The sequence below is a fragment of the Poecile atricapillus genome, chromosome Z (assembly GCF_030490865.1).
Source record: "Poecile atricapillus isolate bPoeAtr1 chromosome Z, bPoeAtr1.hap1, whole genome shotgun sequence".
NCBI lineage: Eukaryota > Metazoa > Chordata > Aves > Passeriformes > Paridae > Poecile > Poecile atricapillus.
In genome coordinates, this window is record NC_081289.1 from 2,747,737 (window position 1) to 2,766,794 (window position 19,058).

The following is a 19,058-nucleotide window of genomic DNA, read 5'->3' on the forward strand; positions in this document are numbered from 1 at the left end:
GTCACGAATTCTCTGGCAGACACAGGCATTCCAATGAATTATCTCAGGGTGGTTTTAAGCATAGTTGGGCTGAGCAGGAAAGTAACTTCAGCCAGCCTCAGCATGCCACTTTGCAGAACCCAATAAAAGACTGGTTTTGACAGGTAATGGTGATTATTCCCACACTACCTGCATGCTCCAGGAAGTTGCCAATGCCTGGGACCAGAGAGGTGGGGTTTGATGAGTCCCCAGATGGATTTGCTGGTAGGATGCCTGAGTGCTGTGACAGCACCATTTTGACTTTAATGTCTGTTTTCCTAAGCCAGAACACTCCAGGCTCTGCCAGAGCAGCAGAGGGTGGCAGGGCTGAGTCTCAGGCTCGTGCCAAGGCGCTCCATGACCTTACTGCTGAGTGTTGTCTGCAGGATGCTTGTCCTGTGTTTGGTGGTGGCTCAGGTGGATCTCTTTCTTCTGCAGGGAGAGAGGCTCATTTGGAAATAAAATCAACTCTTTTCTGTCCTTTTTCTGCCTCTTCTCTCCCTCTGCCCTCCCCTTTCCCTCTCCCTCGCTTTCCTCCTTTTTCCTTCTCTTTTCTTCCCTTGTCTTTCCTGTCCTCCCCTTTCCTTCTCTTGTCTTTCCTTTCCTCCCCTTTTCTTCCCCTTCCTTTTGAAGGAGCTTTGACTCTCTGATTTAAGCTCCTTCTTCTTATTTTCTTTTTTTTTTTCCCCTGAGAAATGTTATTTCATTGTTACTAGGAATTTGCCAGGCACTGAGAGAAAGAGATGTGGAAGGGAGAGCCAGACAAAAGAAAGCAACATTCAGAGAGATAGAAAAAGGCAGCAGAGAAGCCCTGGCTGTTTGAGCAGGTGGCAGAGGACACAGACAATGGGAAGGGGTGCTGGAGATCTGTCTCCATCATGATTATTCCCTTCCCTGCCAGAATTAGCATTCAGGCAGGAGCCACTGCAGTACAATGAGCCTCTGCTCCAGGGGTCACCTGGCTCTGGAAAGAGCTGTCTGAGCCTGTTTGCAAATCGAACCAACCCCCTCTGACAGAGCTTTTTTACTCAGCAGAGTTGCTGGAGGAGGCACTGAATGTAGCACCTGCATTGCAGGCTTGGAGAAGGTCCAGGGGAGGGTGGGAGGATGTGCTGTGATGGTGTGTCCCTGGAGGGATGCTGTCCTGCCAGCAGATCCTTCTGTTGGTGCTGCACGCTAGACTAAGCAACCAGTCCTGCCTTGTTTTCCAGCAGGAGCCTCAAGATCTGCCCCCTCCCATCTCACACGAGGCATTTTGCAGAAAAACTTTGGCAAAACAGGATTTTTCCTACTTTCTCACAGGATAGGATCAGGAAAAGAGCCTTAACTTTTTGCTCTGCATTTCCTGATCCCTCAAGATTTACACCAGGGATCAGAGCCAGCTTAAGCACCTTTTCTAAGTGGCTCCAACTGCAGTTAAAGATGCTCTAAGGACACCTGGGTGTGACCAGTCTGTCGTTCAGTAATGTCACATCCAGCACTGACGGTCCCTGGGTGCTCAGCCCAGTCAGGAGCCAGATCTGCCTCTCTCCCTGCCTTTCCCAGAGATATTTTATTTGATAACAGCAATAAGTGACCGCAGGCAGCACCATTCGGGACAATTCTTGTTCTTGTCAAGTGGTTTGAGACTCTGAGCTCTGGGCTTTGTCCTCTGTCACACCACCCAAGGCATGCAATTATCACTCAGAGGGACCCTTCCTGCCATTCCTTATTGCACTTGTGATAGCTCTGCCAACAGCCTGGACATGGAGCGATGGGAGGGGATGAGAAGCAGGGGAGCTAAGCAGACACATAAATAAGTAAGTAAAAATGTCAGCAGGAAGGGCTGAAATTGCTGGATGTATCAGGGCAGGGTGCAATCTTCCCAGTGGGAAACAGTGGGAGCCCCAGCACTTGCAATCAGCCCAAAATTATCAGCCTTTGGCATGAGGAAGAGGGAGATGGGGAGGGCTGACCCACCTGAGCATGCCATGATCAGTGCCATTACCTGCTTCAGCGGCTGATCCCACATCCTTGCTTGGTTCCTGCACACCCTGGTTCCCATCAGCAAAATCCCTGCTGATGATTTTGTTTGGAATCCTTCACAGCTCTGTGTGCTGAGACCTGAGGTGGTGCAGCTGAAAGCGCTGTGTGGCTTAGGGACAGGAGAGCAAGTCTGTTCTATTTGTCACATCATTGCACTTTAGCAAGAGATCTCAGTGGCATTTGACTCCGTGATGTGGCTCACAGTGAAGGGAGTGATGAAAAAAAAAAAAAAAGAAATAAAAAGAAATCCAATAAAAAGCAGAGCTGAGAAAAAAATGAAGAGCTATTCACAGAAATCATGGGAAAGCACACTTGTGGGTGGCCAAAAGACAAGCACAGGGCTGAGAGTGGTAGAATCAGGGAATGGTTTGGGTTGGAAGGGATCTTAAAGATCATCCAGCTCCAAACCTCCCACTGGGAATGTCACACTTGTGCATCCCCTTCTCTAATTAGTATTTATCTACATTTAAATGAAAGAGAAACCCCAATAATCACATGGACTCTGTTGGCCTGGGTGATACCCAGTTATAAAAACTCAGTCCCAGCTCTGGAAAGCAAAGGATCCAAGGAAGAAGAATGACAGTGTGCAAGATGTTTTCTGCCTTTTTATGGCTGGAAATTTGATGCAAAGAAAGATTAAATGATTTCCACAGGATGGTGCAAGGTGTTGATGGCAGAGCCAAGTACGGGAATCAATCCCTGGATTTGAGCTCTAACCACAAAAGTGGTGTCAGAGAAATCAGACCAACACTAAAATTCTGCAGAAGTCTCCCCAGTATTTGAGGTACTAATGGAAATACCATGAAACCCCTCTGGATTTATCATCCTAAATGTGCTCGAGCCAAATTACCAAAGGGCAGGATGCTGCAAGTGGTCAGGCATGGATATGGATTTGCACAGACTGTGGGAGTATCTGATACTAGAGGAGACTTTGAAAGGCAAAAAAAAAAGGATATTTGTGAGTTCCAAACATTGCTCCTGTGAATTACAACAGCTCCTTCTAGCAGCATTTTTTTGGCATTTCCTGAGGAGAGCCAGTCTGTGTTCCATGGAGCACAGCCTTTCCTTCTCAGCTGGGTCCCCAAATTGCCCATAATTTTCTGCTTTGATGAGATGATTGTGATTAAAATCCAGATTGGTCAGACTTAGGGGTCAGAGTTACCCCAGGACAACCTTCTGGGATGTTTTGCCCATGTTGGAGCAGTTGTGGAAGGGAAGGGGGAGAGACAAGCCCTGATGGTATGAACACCTCTCAGGAGTGTCCGGGAAGCTCTGCTCTCCCGGAGATCGATGCTCCAGGCCTTTTTTCTCCCCTGAAACACATTTCCATCTTATTGTCACGGCTGAGCGAGTCCTTTTCAAAGGCCCCTGTTGAGTTCAGTGGGCTTTGAAGAGGGGTCACAATGAGTGAGCAGCTCCTGTGGTCTGAGGAGGACGGAGCATTTCCTCACCGCTCCTTTGCAGGTTGCTCTGTTTCGCTGCCGTGCAGTCCACGCAGCACCGGATGGGTCAGGCACGGGCAGTGTGAGCATCCTCATCCCAGCTGGCTTCATCCTCAGAGCCCTTCCCTGGGATTTATCCCCTCATATCCCTTTCCAGGTCTGGATCAAGCCTGCTGGGTTAAAAAGTCTAATATGTCTTTGCCCCTGGTGCTGCAGACAGATAAGATCTAAAATCCCAGCTGAGCTCCTGCATCTGCTGCAGGATCTCCCATGGGAAGAAAGGCTCCAGGAGATTCCAGATGCCTGTCCCTGCAGCCCTGCCTAGGCTCTGCTTCCAGCTAAATCCCAAAACACACACAAGGCTCCGGTGAGGCCCTTTCTAAGACTCATCTTGTGACTTTAGGATGGCCAGTTATTCCATATATATCCCATTTTCCATTCTCAATTAGCATTTTCAAAGTCCTGTGCAAAGCAGGTGCTCCTGAGTGGCAGAAGTTTCATTTTTCACCACTCTTCAGGCACTCTCCTTCCCACTCCTGACTCCCCATCCTCGCTCCCAGCTCTTCAGAGCTGGGAACAGCCAGTGGTGTGAGTCCAGACAGCTCATCTTGAATCTGGCTGGCAGTGACACCCAAAAGTGTCACAAAAATGCAAATCCTGAATGAGACTGGCGGGTCTGCTGCAAAGGACCTGGCTCACCTGGGCTGCTCTTTACCTCCATGGAAACCACAAATACCCATAAATTCCCTACAACTGGATCATAATCACAGGGTTTGCAGATTAATGGCTAATTGTGTTTAGTCTGTGCAAAGAGGAATCACTGTGCAAGCAGCTCCCACTCTGCTGTAATGGACAGAAATCACCAGTTGCCATTTACTCTGCAATTATACAGCAATTAATGGATAGAGGAAACCCCACCTGTAAAGCTCAGAGCTCTGGCCTCTCTGTGGGTAACCACAAAGGGGCTTTAAGGGATGGGGGACTCTGCAGTGACATTTTTTGGCCCAGCCAAACCAGCTTGCTGGTTTGTACTGGGGAAAATCTTTTCCTTTCAAAGTGGGACTTTGTCCCGCTGTAGACCCCAGTGCAGTGGGAGATCCCTGCCCTTAGCAGGGTAAATCCTGATGTGCACTGTGCCCAGCAATAGAAGCAGACACAAGATGCTTCTCCCCTCCTTTCTTGCTCCCTTCTGTCCTTTAATCAACCATCTCCTCTCCCACCCTGAGGCTCTTTGCCTTTTGGTGAGGTGTTGGGTGGAAGCTGCTGATGGAGGTGGGCAGCAGGGTTAGCCCTGGGTGAACTGGCTTGAGATAAATCAAAATCTAGGTGGAAAAAAAGCTCTCAGCACCTCGTGGAGAGGGCCTCCAGAGAGCAGCTTCCATTTCCTTCCTTGGGGTCACCTCTGTGTGCCTTGACTGCCCCTGACAAGCGTTTGTTTAAATCTCTCCAGCTCTCTCAGAAGTTTCTTGCAGCTTTTTAAGACATATTTGCTGGAAACTGAATACTCCTTGCTCCAGCTGAGGCCTTTCTGGTTCTGAGTAGAGAAAAGTGATTTCCTCCTGGGGTTTACACATGTAACAAACTCTATCTGCTCCATCCCCAAATGAGAATTGTTTGGGTTTTGGCAGCAATATGGCATTGTTGATTTACAGTCTGTTCATGATCTCCAGCAGTCCCCAGGCCCTCTCCTGCAGCACTGCCCAGCCACTCCAGTTTCAGAGTTGTTTGCATCAATTCCTCCTACTGAAAAATAGTCCCCATCTGCCAGCATTGAATTTCATTTGGTTGATTTTGGCCCAGTTCTACAATTTGTCAAGTTTGTTTTAAATTCTTAACCCTGCTGTTGGAGGTTCTTACACCCCTTCCAGGACAGTGTCATGAAATCATCCAAGTCAGTAGTGAAAATACTGAGTAATGCCAGACTCAGGACAATATTCCTTTTGAAACACCCTCCCAGCTTGACATGGAATTATCTGTTTGGTTTTTTTTGTTTAATGGATTTTGCATAAACCTTATGGTGGCCTTTCTTAGGTCATATTTCCCTGGTTTGTTTATGGTGATCTGCTGTAGGATAGTAGCAAATACTTTCCTGAAATCAGGATAAATCACATCTGCTGCCTCCCCTTTATCCACAAAGTCATTAAGCCTGTCAAAAAGGAAATTAGATTGGGTTGACACAATTTGTTCTTGACAAATCTGTGCTGGCTGATTTTTATCACCTTATCATCTCGCAGGTGCTTATAAATTGATTGTTTAATAATTTGATGTACTTTCTTTCTGGGAAGCCAAGTTAGTCTGACAGGTCTATAATTACACACTGGCTCCATTTTCCCCTTTTTCAAGGGGTTTCCCTGATTTTGAGACCTCACTCAGCTTCCAAGAGTTCTTCAAGACATTCCTAGAGTGAACAACCTCACCTAGACACTCAGCACCTTTGGAATACACAGCAGAGGCACAGCTGGGTGGAAGACCCAGAATGTGCAATTTACACCTTAAAGCTGCACCCAACTTGGAAAAATACTTTTCAAAGCTGTGCTCAACACCCAAAAAATGGATTTCAAAGTTAAGGCCCATCACATGCAAACGTTCTTCCATCATGGATTTTTCCAAGTGATAGGAGAAGAGGGAGTGGCTTTAAGTTGAAGAAAGGTTCAGATCAGATATTTTGGCTGTGAAACTCTGGTTGCCCAGAGCAGCTGGGGCTGCCCCTGTATCCCTGGAAGTGTCCAAGGCCAGGCTGGATGGGTCTTGGAGCAGCCTGGGGTAGTGGAAGGTGTCCCTACGTGGCAGGAGGTGGCATTGGATGATCTTTAAGCTCCCTTCCATCCTCTTTTTGGGATTCTACAAATATTTACCTAATGGATATATGGGCTTTTGTGAGGGGCATGGTTGGAGATCCACAGCTTTGGGAGCATCCTGTGGCATTCTGGCAGGTGCTGCTGACTGGGGAGGTGACAGCTCCATTTCTCTTGTTCTCCATGTTCTGCACCCCCTCTTGTCTCATCCCATCCCCTCCCCACCTCCAAGCACTTTCTAACTCTGGGTTTGGGGCTTTTTTTTGTTTATTTTGTTTTTCCTCTCCCACTTCTAGTACTCGTACGAAGGGATGGAGATTAACAGCCTGCCAGTGGAGCTGACAGTCGTGTGGAACGGGAATTTCAACATTGACAACCCGGCACAGAACAAAGGTAAAGAGTTATTTCAACTTGTCCTTGGAAGCGGTAACCTTAGCAACGGGCCCTCGCTCCCTACACTTAACAAAGCTGCCACCGTCTCCCGTGCTGGCTGCTGCACACTTGTTCTCTGCACTCTGCAAATTACCAATTTTTGAGTGCTTTGTATGCCTCCCCCCAGCCCTCCAATTCTCTAATTCCACCTGAGAAATGCGACTCTCCCTCCCACTTGTGTTGCTCTCCCTCCCGCTTCTCCCCACATCCTCGTGTCTGGTTTTCACGCCCTTCCTTCTTCAGCTTTGTCTCCCCCTCTTTATTTCTCCTGCAGTGATGCTCTTCAAGTTAACATGCCAGGAGAGCGGGCTCTCTGCTCAGAGGCAATTTAGTAATGAGCAGGGGAAGGCAGAGGGGGAGCAGAAAGGCTGCGGCTCTCCAGTGGGAGAATTCTGAGCAAAATAAAATGATAATGATAAAAGGGATCTGAAAACCATCTGTGTTTAACCACCACCGATGGCACAGGTTTGATGTGTCCCTCGCAGAGGGGGCTGCACATCCAGCCACGACCCTGAGGCAGGCTGGGTGTTCCTGGAGATGGATGGTCAGTTCACATCTTCTTCTTCCTTCTTGTCTTTCCACCCTGGAACCTTCCCCCCAGGCAACCCCTCTGCTTGGCTGCCCCGAATTTGCAGCTCACACCTGCAGATTCTCTTCTTCTCACATCATCACCTCTCAGAAATGTCTCCCTCTCTCTCTTTGACTCGTTGTGGACACTTCCAGCAGCTTCTCCCACTCCATCTGTCCCCATCAGGTATTCCCACAGTGCTGTCACCCCGTTCCACACCCACACTCCTGCTGAGGTTCCCACCAACACCACCTTGAACCTGGAGAGCAGCACAGGGCAACTCCTCTCCCCATGGCACAAACCCCATCTGCCCTTCTCCCCCTCTGAACGGCTGAGTTCCGGCACCAAAATCCCAAAACTCTGTCTTTTGAGGGTTAAATCCACTCAGCAAACACAACAGGCTGGAGGTTCCTGCCCAGCCCTGGCACTCAGGCACGGCCTGTGCTGAAACTGCCACCCTGCCTCTACTCTGAAGCTGTCTCCTTTTCTCCAAGCTGTGCCACGGTGTTTCCAGGACACTGCTGATTTCCGTGGGCCCAAACAGTGCCAGGGGCTGTGAGAACCTTTAACAGTGTGGGTTGGAGGTCAGAATTTGGACACTTGCCCCTGTCCTGCTTAGTTTTGTGCTACCGTAAAATGAGCACCCCTGGCACAACGTGGTCCACACTAAAAGTGTAAATCCTTTTCTTGGGCCACATCGAGCTATCTTAGGTGATGTGGGAGTAAAATTAATAAAATTACATTAATATTTGATTAAATAAAAGTGATAAAATATGATCATATTTTTGGACTGTTTGTGCCAGTAACATAAAACAGACCAGGGGATGAACTCAAGAATCATCTGTAGCACCCAATAATCTTGGGTTATTCCAAGCCAAAATGTTGCAAATAATGAACAAAAATAATGGAAAAAAATGGAAATAATGGAAAAATAATGGAAAAAAATCTGCAGCACTGGCTGGTGGCTGTCCCAGATGAGTAATTTGGATATTATCATCATGTTTTTGGTCAGGAGGAGAGCTTGGGCATGTTCCCATAGAGATACCACATGGAAGCAATACCACACTCTCATGAGGTGACCAAGATGCCACTGCTTTCACATCCAGCATCACCATGGGCTGGACTGGGAGGCTGAAATGCTAAACTGACCCAAACCTGCTGAATTATCTACAGAGGTACCCACTGGTAGCATCTTAAGCAGAACAACTCAGCAAATTTATGGATATCCAACAGAAAACTAAGGAAATAGGTGTATCCCACAAGGTCTGGAAAAAAAAAAACTGTGCTTGACAGATGTTTTGCAGGTTTTCTGGGGTGCTTTTGGGTACTTTTCTTGCACCCACCCTGGAGAAATAAAGGGTTTCTGAGTTTTTCTTGCATTTGGCCAATACTTGCTGACTTCTCGGGGGAAGGTATGGAGAGACAGAGCTTTCAGCACAAATATTTCCAAAGCCTGTGAGCTCTGGGATTGTGTATAAAGATAAAAATCACTTTAGTCACCTATGGACACAGAAAAACAGAAGCACAAATCTCCCAACATGCCCACAAATGAAGGAAAACCAAAAAGTCTGACAGCCTTGATTCTGCCACCTTCATCTTCCAGGAGGAGAATTCTGCCATCAGTCCCCTGTGCAAGCCAGGCCTCAGTGTCTACATCGTAAAACAAGGATAAATAACATGATCTCATTTCGTGGGAGGACTTCAATATTTTTAGGCTTTATTAGAAAAAGCTCTGAGTGCTTCTAATCACTTAACAGCCCAAAATGGAGCTAAGCATTAATCACTGCTGTCTGTATTAGAGTGGAATCAACTCTGCCTCAAAGTGGGAAGCAGACTGAATTTCTGGAGCAGAAGAAGGGGTAAAGGCTGTTTGTGAATCCCTGGAATCAGCCTCATAATGAACCATTTACTGTTATCTTTTGGGATTTCTGTCAAGTGGGAAACCTGAGTGGCATCACCTTAACACAAAATTCTGGGGAGTTTCACACCCAAGTTTGAGCTGTGGGTTGGCCAGGTCTAGAAAATTCTTTTAGGATGAAGTGCTGAGTCTGAGGTTGGTTGTTGGTGACACATTCAGTCTGTGAAAAAGGAAGGGACTGAGGCCAAATCACTGCCCAAGCACCATTTTCTCCAACCTCCTCTCAACATACTGAGAGCAGCATCCTCCTTTCTGCTCTCAGCTTCCAAAAACACCTTTGATGAAGAACGAACTAAGGAATGAACTTTAGTTCAAGAAGGACGTCCACGTTTCCTCCCCCACCATTACTCACCTCCCTGTAGGGTTTCCATCCTGCCTCTGGCATGAGCAGCCCAGAACACTTTTCCCTCTTGCTCCCACTGCCACCCCACTCTCCTGTGCTGTCTCTGCCTCTCTCAGCTCCTGTGTTTTTGCTGTCCCTGCAGTTCACCTCTACAAGTGCGGGGCCATGCGGGACAGCTGCGGACTCTGCCTGAAAGCCGACCCCGACTTTGAGTGTGGCTGGTGCCAGGGACAGAACCAGTGCACGCTGAAGCAGCACTGCCCAGCCCAGGACAGCCAGTGGCTGGAGCTGTCCAGCACCAAGGGCAAGTGCACCAACCCCAAGATCACAGATGTAAGTGGTGGATCCGCAGGAAGCAGGGGGATTCCCTTTCCTTGGGTTGTTTTCCTGATTTGGGGTTGGGCTGGTGATGGGAAGGTCAGGGTTGAGCTCTGCTGGTTCAGGAAAAGCCTCAGGCAGTCAGGGGATGTGAGACCATGGTGGCTTCAAAGGCAGGAACACGTGTCCACAGCTCAGGGGTGACCTTGGGTTAACACCCGAGGGCACCAGAATTCCCACCATAACCCCCAAACACAGGGTGCTGGTGCAACCTGAGGAGCCCCAGAGCACCTGACCTGCCCAAAAAGGGCTGTCAGATGTGGCATCAATCACTCAGGAGACCTTGGCCTTCTAGAGACATCTGAAGGTGAGACAAGATCTCCAGTGGCCGGTGTGAGGGTAAATCAAAGGACCCCAAATGCCTCTTGGAGCAGCCTCTCTGGTCAGCCTGGCTGAGAAGGAGGTGTTGAGTGATCCCAGAGAGGTTGGAGCTTTGCTGACAGGAGGTCAAGCTAGAGGGGAGGTGTAATTTATGTTTTTTGGCAACATGACACAGACAAAGCCATGTCCAGAAAAAAAAAAACCAACCTCCACTGACTCCAGCAGATTAAACCCTTTTGTTTGTCCTGCCCCTGGCTGATGTTGCGAGGTCAGAAAAGTCTTCACAGAGCAAATAAAGCCCTGTAGAGTTGTCAGGTGTCCCCTTGGAAGGCTCAGGGAGGAGGCAGGAGCAAGCCTGGAGTAGGAAAAGTTGAGAACTGCCCTGTTGAGATAAAGAGAATGAGGACAGGGCTGGGAGAAGGGCCTGAGGAATAACACTGTTCTTCAGGAAGTTCCCTATTGATTGTGGTGGCTGGGCCAAAGGAAAAGCTGGAGGAAAGGTTCAAAAAGGAAACCAGAGAATGGGAAAACCATAAAGACAAGGAGCAGAAGAAGGGAGAGAAGGCAGGGGAGGCAAGTCAGGCCTGAAATCTAAAGGGATTTTTGTCTGCTTTCTTAGGATGCCTTTGCCATAATGCCAGGCACATTTTCAGGGTCACAGGACAGGCAGCAGGACAGACCTGAGCCTCCAAAATGAGGGCTCCAACCCTTCCAGCTGCCTCCTGCCTTGAGCACAGGTCTTACTCAACATGAACACCTTTCAGAGTGGCCAGGGCCTGATTTACCAATAGGAAAAGTCAAGAGAGAAATGAAACAGGGAAAATATGGGGAACTGCAACAGAGGAAAATCCAGCCTCCACAGTGGTGGTTTAATAGGAATAATTAGGTGGGTTATTTTCCTAGAAAGCAAGAAAGGCTTTTTTAAGTTGTTTTTGATTCAGATTCAAAAATTGTGGGTGTAATGGAAGAGCCCTAAACTGCTATCTCTGCTTGAACATTTTGGGGGAGCAAAGGCTAGGTTGAATCTGCTTTTCCCAGATGTTACTGAAAATAAACCCTTTCCCTGTGTTTTGATCCATCTCCCTGTCATTCACCAGCTTTCAAAGCTCTCTCTCAGTTGAACTGTTGGAGTTCAGTTTATTCTGATGTTCATGGCTTATTCTGGTGTTTCCAGGCTGGAGGTCTCTACTTGGATTTATCTGAGACTGGTAATTCTGACCCCACCTGAACCACCTGAAGCTGTGAAACCAAACCCAGACAGCCAGAAAGGACAGTTACACCTGAAAATTCAGCTTTGATGCCTTAAAAATCGCTTGGAGCTGGGGGAAACATTTAAAAAATATTTTCAGATTCTCAGACATTGTAAAACAATGATAGAATTCGGTATGGGGCAGCTGATGGATGATCAGCTAAAGCAGAAATCTAAAGCACAAGGACGTGGGCGTGCAGAGGTTCTGAAGGTCCACTCACATTTCCCTGCCATATTTTAACCCTAATCCTTCATCTCCAGGCTCTTTTTGAAAAACAAACCCATTCTCCACCCTACAGCTCCAGAGGGGCAGTGCTTCAGATTCTGCTGGCATTTCCTCCAACAACTCTCTGAGCTCCAACAGATCATTGCAACACTCGCTCATGAAATATTCCAGCTGCCTGCTGCAATCCTAAGTAGCTCTTGGAAGGCCTTTTTCTGAGCCATTAGCATGGAAGTAATCTCAAGTGACTGGATATATATTGCAGCTAATGGCAGGTCTGGAGCTGTGGGGCAGGAGCATCCAGAGCCTGGAGAGGAGCCAGGGCTGGGTCTCTGCAGGGAAGAGGAGGAACAACACGTGTAGTCACACTTGTAGGGTCACTTACACCCCCTCCAGCACCCATCTCCCCATTTCTATACCAGCTCTGGCATTTACAGAGCCACTCAGGGAAATTAAAGGACTTAGAGACTCGCTGAGCCACAAAAAACTCCTTTAGGAGCAACAAGCAGCAGTTGATATGAGCAGAGACTGGAAATTGGGATGCAGCTCTGGGTGTTCCAGAGGAAGCTGAGGCTTCCTGGCAGCTTTTGTTTCCCTGCCTGGATTTTCCTCTCCAAAACTGACAGGTCTTGTGCCGCATTTTTCACCTGTGATAGAACAGGCTCCTCCTCTCCTGTTGTGAAAACAACCTGGTAACACCTTCCTCTTGGTTGGATCTATGGCAGAGCTATGAAATGGGGTTTAAAAAACCTTCCATGTGAACCTGGGAGAATCCCAGGCCCTCCTGATTTAAGGAAGTGGGTTTTAAGGAAATAAGTGGGTTTTGAAGCTGGTCTTTGCAAATTAAATATTGCCCAGGGAGGGATTCAGTGGTGCTGTGTTGGCTTTGGTCTAGGAAATTTCCTGTTGATGCTTTTTGAGTCACAGCAAAAAATTTTTGAAATCTTGTGCTTCAGAGAGCTTTCCCTTTCCTCTTTCCCTTTCCCCTTTCTTTTTAACTTCCCTGGAAAACCACCACAAATACCTCCTGGTTCCCTGTAGAGTCAGAGATGAGTCACACTCACTGAGGACTTGGTTCGCAACACCTACAATTAATATCCTAAAGTTAATATCCTAAAATTAAATATCCCCTAGAGGTGCCTGGCTCTCCCTCCTTTTACTAAAGATGTGCCTTCTAAAAATCACCCTTTGGGTGGGAATTACACCCACCCTGGTGCCAGGCTCGGGGCTGGGAAGTGCTTGGGAGCAGCTCTGCTCACACCAGTGCCTCCCCTTTCCCTGCCAGCCCAACTGCTACTGCAGGGCATCGCTGCCAGCCCCAGATTCCCAACCTGGCAGAGAATGGAGACAATTAAAGGTGATTCCAGTGTTGTTCCAATGCTCAGGAGACAGTTCCAGTGCTGATTCCCACCTGGTTCTGGACAAGGATGGTGGAGACCAGACTCTGTGAGGGTCTGGTGCAGGGCCAGGCCAGGATGCAAACACCATTCCAGCAGCCTCCAGGTTGGGATGGTCGCTCGTCTCATGCTGAGATTCAGAGGCTCCACAAATGATCTGTCCATGCTCCCTGCCCGCCCTTCCAACAGCTCTCCCAGGATGGAAACTGGAGCTCTGTGCTGGCACAGAGCAGCTGCTGCTGCTGTCTCAATCACCATCCACCTCCTCCACACCTAACCCAACACCCTGCTCCTGCTGTGGCTTGGCCAGTTTTATTCCAGATGGACATTTTCAGCTGAATTTCTGGTGCATGACCATTACCTACCTCCAGAAGAGAGAAAAACCTCCACGAGCTTTGGGCTGAGAATTTAGGATTTCAAGTGACTGGCTCAACCGCTTTTGTCCTTCTCTTTTTCTTTCTCACATTTCTCTCCACTGTGTCCCTCTCCTGCCTTTCCATGGCTCACATCTACAAAGTGCAGAGCTCAGCTGCAGTTCCATAAATCCCTGTTTCTGCCTAGAAAAAAAATCTCCTACTCACCTCTGGATGGTTTGCAAGTAGTTAAAAGAGAGTAAATGAGGCCTGGGGCAGAATTTTGCATATTCTGAATATCTGAAGTAGGTTTGTTCCCTCACCTGTTCAGCATTTACAAGTGTCCCGGTGATCCCCAAAAGTTGTCTGTTCTTTCACCTGAGAGGATTTTGGTGCCTGGTTTGATTGTTCCCCTCTCTCTCGGCTTGTTTCCCCAGATCAACCCCGTGACGGGTCCCCGCGAGGGCGGGACCAAAGTGACCATCCGTGGGGAGAACCTGGGGCTGGAATTCCGGGATATCGCATCCCACGTCAAAGTGGCCGGTGTGGAGTGCAAGCCGCTGGTGGAAGGGTACATCCCAGCAGAGCAGTAAGTGGGTGTGTGGCAGAGCAAAGGCCACAGCACACCTAATGCCATTCCTACCTGCAGGGCCTTCCAAGGACTCCATTCCAACCTGGGAATTGCGGGATGGAAAAGGCCATTCCTCACGTACAGCTCAGGATAATCCATTTATTTAATAATCCCGTTATTACTGTTTATTTAGGTGATCCTCATGGCAAATGTCCTGAAGTTATCCCGGTTTTCACCAAGCAGTCACCCCAAGGTGTTCAATTCCAGTTTGGAAGGCAGAAATCCTGAAAAACCTCTTGCTAAATGCAGGAGTGATCATTAAACCTTAAAGCTGTCTCCACCATGCCAGGCTAGATCTGAGATGGATAGAGCCAGACCTCAGCCCAACATTTCTGTGTGTATTTGGGTAGATTTACACTTGCCCCCACCAGAATCCACCACTTTCTAAAGAATAACTTAATCCACAACTTGGATTCTGGATGGGACAGAAGAGGGTGGGTTAATTTAGAGTCCATCCCCCAGCACTGTGGGCTCTTTACTCCAATTCCACCTTACCAGCACCACCAAACCATCCCTCAAACTCTGCTCCTGGTTGATATTTTCCCCTCAGGATCGTGTGTGAGATGGGGGAGGCCAAGCCCAGCCAGCACGCCGGATTTGTGGAAATCTGCGTGGCCGAGTGCAAGCCAGAGTTCATGGCCAGGTCTTCTCAGCTCTACTACTTCATGGTAAGTTCCTGAAAAAAGTTCTCTGTGGCCCTAAACTCCTTGGCCTTGATCCTCTTTGCTCCCTCTGTCCATTGTCTGTCACCATGTTGAGCCTCCGAGCTCTTCGCTGCTGTTCTGGGTGCACCAAATTGTTCATTCCATTTCCTTTTAACATCTTGTTCCCAGCAAAAATAGCTGGTCTAATTAAAGTTTTAACAACCTAATAATAGTCCAGATTATTAGTCCAGTTACAGTTCCATGCAGCCGTGGTCCAAATTAATACAGAAAATTCTCATTAATAGTTAAAAGTGCTGAACAGGAAAGAAAAGAAAAAGAGATCTAGAAAAGGGAAAAAAAATTCCTAGTATCTTTTTATTTTTTTTGAGTGTGATACTCCTGCTACCAACACCCCTCTGGCTGGAGCCACCAGAAGAAACTTGGGGGCTGCCACTACTCCTAACAACACCTGGATCTTCAGAGCATGAGTGTGATGGTCTCGATTGGGTTTATTTCTTCTCCCTCTTGGATTGCCCCAGGTGTTTATTCATCCCATCCACACCAGGAGCACTGGGGTCAGCACAGATCCACCTCAGGCTGCTGGTGAGCTGTAGGATGTGTCTGGGGCTCAGTGCTGGTGGGCAGCTGTTTTGGATGCTCCATGATGAAACGAGAGACACCTGCGTGCTTCAGCTTCAGTTCAAGTGCAAACACATGTTGTACACTGAGCCAGTGCTTTTTTCCTCCCTTCTGATGATGTTCCAGGTCCAAGAGACCTGATTATTCCTCTAAGACCCCTTGCTGGGGACATGCAAGCATTGTCTGGCCTTGATCTGTTCAGATCTGTGCAGGTTTGAGATGAGAGGGTCCCTTTGTTCCCATCAAAAGCTCTCAACTCCTGCAAGAGAATGGGTCTCTTCTGAAATTATTCACATGCCTGAGCATTTCTTTATGGTAAAGGGAACTTGTAATGAATGCAAATGTCTTGGATTCCCCCCTCGAGCTACACAAGTTTCTCTGTTCTCTGCATTTTCCGATGTCACTCAGGTGTTGCGGCAGCGGGGGCAGAGAAACACCTTGAGAGAAAGCCCCTACCAGGCAGCCAGAAGGGCTCTTTCCAGGACATTACACTTCAACGTGTCACCTTTGCTACTCTTGGAATTACTGTCTGGTTTTGATCATCCGTGTCCATCTGTGACAGCTTTTCCCTCTGCTTGCCGCCTTCCCAGCTGCCAGGGCACGAGCACGAAGCCACCAGGGTTTTCTCTGCTGAATACCTCGATACCTTTGTGCTAGACAAAAAACTCCCCCCAAAAATACAGAAACTCTCCAGCCTGCCCATCATATTCCCTCTCCCGTGTCCGGTGCTTTCACAGTGGGAGCTGTGTTTTTTTGGCTTCCTCGGATTTTTCTGCCAGGAGGGCAGAGATGCTGTTGCAGGAATCTCGACGTGCCTTGGCATCCTGCAGCGGTGCATGGCAGCTTGAAGGGAAAGAAGATGTTTGAAAACCAAGGAAAAGCATCACCTGGGAGATAAATGTCACTTCCTGACTCATGGCAAATCTCCTGGAAAATTGATTTTTGAGAGGTTTGAAGGAAAACTTGGTCAAAGTTGGCCAATTGGTTCAGCCTTTCCCTGTCTTGCAAGAATTCAAAGAGATGATGGCTTGGACTCAATAGAGTATTTAATTTCTTAAAATGAAATAATAAATAATAATAATAAAAAATTAATAATTTTTTAGTTTTAAGAAAGAAGTGTCTCAGTTTAGAGATGCCAGAATGGTTCTTCTCCACCTTTCTAACCAGAACTTTTAAATTCAAATAGCTGCTCATTTGTTTTAAACTCATCTGTGATCAAAACCTGCAAATTGCATTAGAATGTACAATAAGCCAAGAGGGAAACAAAGCTGAAATGAAATTTATGATGATCTAAATGAAATATATTTTTTTGCAGTTATTCATTTTCTTGCTGTGATTATTGCCCCAGTCCTGCAATGGAAAACATATTACATGTTCTTCTTAATTCAGGTACTGAGGAAAGTTTACCTTTATTCTGGCTTTAGATGAAAATATCATGTCTCAGTGCAGGTGCTGTGGACTACTCTACATTTCTTCTAAGTCTGCTGCTAAGATCCTTGTTATTTTGGAGACCATTTCCTATCCATCCCTTTCATCTTCTCCCCTCTTGCTGTTACTGTGGAACCTCTAGAAAGGAAACCCAGGTGCCCAAGCTGTGTTTGAGTCACATCTTGCTCTTCCTGCATTCCTAGGAGGAATGGAATGGGAACCAAGGTCTTGACAAGCTCCATGGGGGGCAGTTTAGGCCCAGCTCTGATGGTGCTTCTCCATGGAAAACCTGTGTGCAGGAGATGCTGGATAGGAAAGAAAGGGTTGGGGAGCTGAGGAAAGTAGGTAAAATCCCATAAAATGCAGAAAATTTCCTGTTCTCTTTCCCTCATTGTCACTTTCCAGCCTCTCACCAATCCACAAGACTCTCTTGGAATTTTCCAGCGCCTTCCAGCAGCGAGGACATGGTGAATAGTCTGGAGTTCTGCTGTGGGTGTGCTATGCCGTGTTCACGGAGGCCACTGTGAATAATTAAGGGTTGATCACAACTTCAAAAGCTGAGCCACAAACCCATTTGTGAGATCAGCTCCAGACACAGCAGAGCTCTGTCAAGGAGTGTTCCTGGTGTGGCTGTGGCCTGTGAGGATCCTCACAAGGCCATGGCTGCTTTATCCACCCCAGGGAGAGGGCAGGGAACCCACCCAGGGGTGGGACAAAGGTCTTTTGGGTCTTTAACTCAAATGTTCCTCTATGATTTTTGAATCAGATACTGCTGCAGTGCTGCTGTGTAGGCTTTGGGCCCCAGGCTGGCCATTCCAAACCCATTTTCTCCCAGGTGGGAGGTCACCTCCCAGCTGCAGCCACCATGGTCAGCAGGAATTTTTACTGGTGGGGGTGTCCCTTAATAAGGGAGTTGCCATCAGAGCTTGAGGTGGTACCCAAAATATAAAGGAGCAGTACTGAAGTGCATGCTTTGGATTTTCATACTCTTCCTGTGGTTTTTAACCCATTGAAAAAGAATGGTAGAGAATATTCCCAGAAAATCACTCTCCAGGCTTGGAGAATGGCTGGAATGCTGCCCAGTGGAAAAGGATCTGGTTGACAGTCAAGAAGCCAATGGCACCTGGATTGTATCAGGAATAGTCTGGCCAGCAGGACCAGGGCAGTGCCCACCCCAGAGGTGGGCACTGCTGAGGCCCCATCTCAAATCCTGAATCCAGTTTTGAACTCCTCAGGGAAGGGAACGCAGCTGGAGAAGGGTCTGGAGCCTCAGGAGTGGCTGAGAGAACTGGAAAGGGGCTCAGGCTGGAGAAAAGGAGGCTCAGGGAGGACCTTGTGGTTCTGCACAACTCCCTGACAGGAGGGGACAACCAGGGGCGTTGGGCTCTGCTCCCAGGAACAGGGACAGGAGGAGAGGGAACGGCCTCAGGCTGGGCCAGGAGAGCCTCAGGGTGGAGATTGGGAAAATTTCTTGATGAAAATGTTGCCAAGCACAAGCTGCCCAAGGAAGCAGTGGAATCATTGCCCCTGGAAGTGTTCAAGGTGCTTAGAGAGGTGCTTCAGTGGTGGCTTTGGCAGTGCTGGGTTGATGCTTGGGTTTGCTGATCTAAGGGGTCTTTTCCAACCTCAAAAATTCCATGATTCTAAGTATAAAACCAGCTTCCAAACCATCAGGTGAAAACCAGTCAGGTTTAAACACAAGAAGTGCCCAGCTCTGACAACAGATCCTTCTACAGAGCTGTAAGTCTGATTTTCATGTTCTGCCCTTCCTCCAAGAGCTGCATTTTGAATAGGAGCAAAATGGAAAAATGGAAATCTTGCCGCTGTTTTTCAAAATGATTAAACCAGAGGGGCCTGGGAACAGAGGTGGCTCTGTGTGTGTGAGAGTGGGAGCTGTGGTGTGTGTCAGGTGGTTTTATAAACATGGATTAATGGTCTCCAAAGCTCAATAAGGTGACTGCGTGATGTACCTGCTCGCTCAGAGGAGCTGAGAGCTTCAAGCACTTGTGTCATCATTCTTAAAGAGAGGGGGAAAGAAATAATCTTCATTTAAATGCATATAGTAGCTTTTCACTTGGGACTGAATGGAAAGTTTTTCTATTAAAATGCAAATGAAAGAATAAACTGTAACTCCAAATTTCTCCCTGAATATTGATGTCTCCTCTCTGCATTGTGGTAACAGGGTGATCTGTACCTTCAGAGTGTGAGTATTTTATCTTGATTTGGGGAAGAAGGGAGGATAGCAGGGAAAGAA

General features: G+C 47.7%; 1 protein-coding gene across 1 annotated transcript in view; it reads left to right on the forward strand.

Annotated features, from left to right (window-relative positions):
* The window catches only part of LOC131572785 (plexin-A4), a 421,465-nt gene that overhangs the window by 336,394 nt on the left and 66,013 nt on the right, over window positions 1–19,058 (forward strand). Inside the window, exons 11-14 of the mRNA XM_058826142.1 lie at window positions 6,577–6,673; window positions 9,684–9,874; window positions 13,900–14,051; window positions 14,644–14,761. Of these exons, the coding sequence (XP_058682125.1) occupies window positions 6,577–6,673; window positions 9,684–9,874; window positions 13,900–14,051; window positions 14,644–14,761 (558 nt within the window). The remainder of the gene's footprint in view (window positions 1–6,576; window positions 6,674–9,683; window positions 9,875–13,899; window positions 14,052–14,643; window positions 14,762–19,058) is intronic.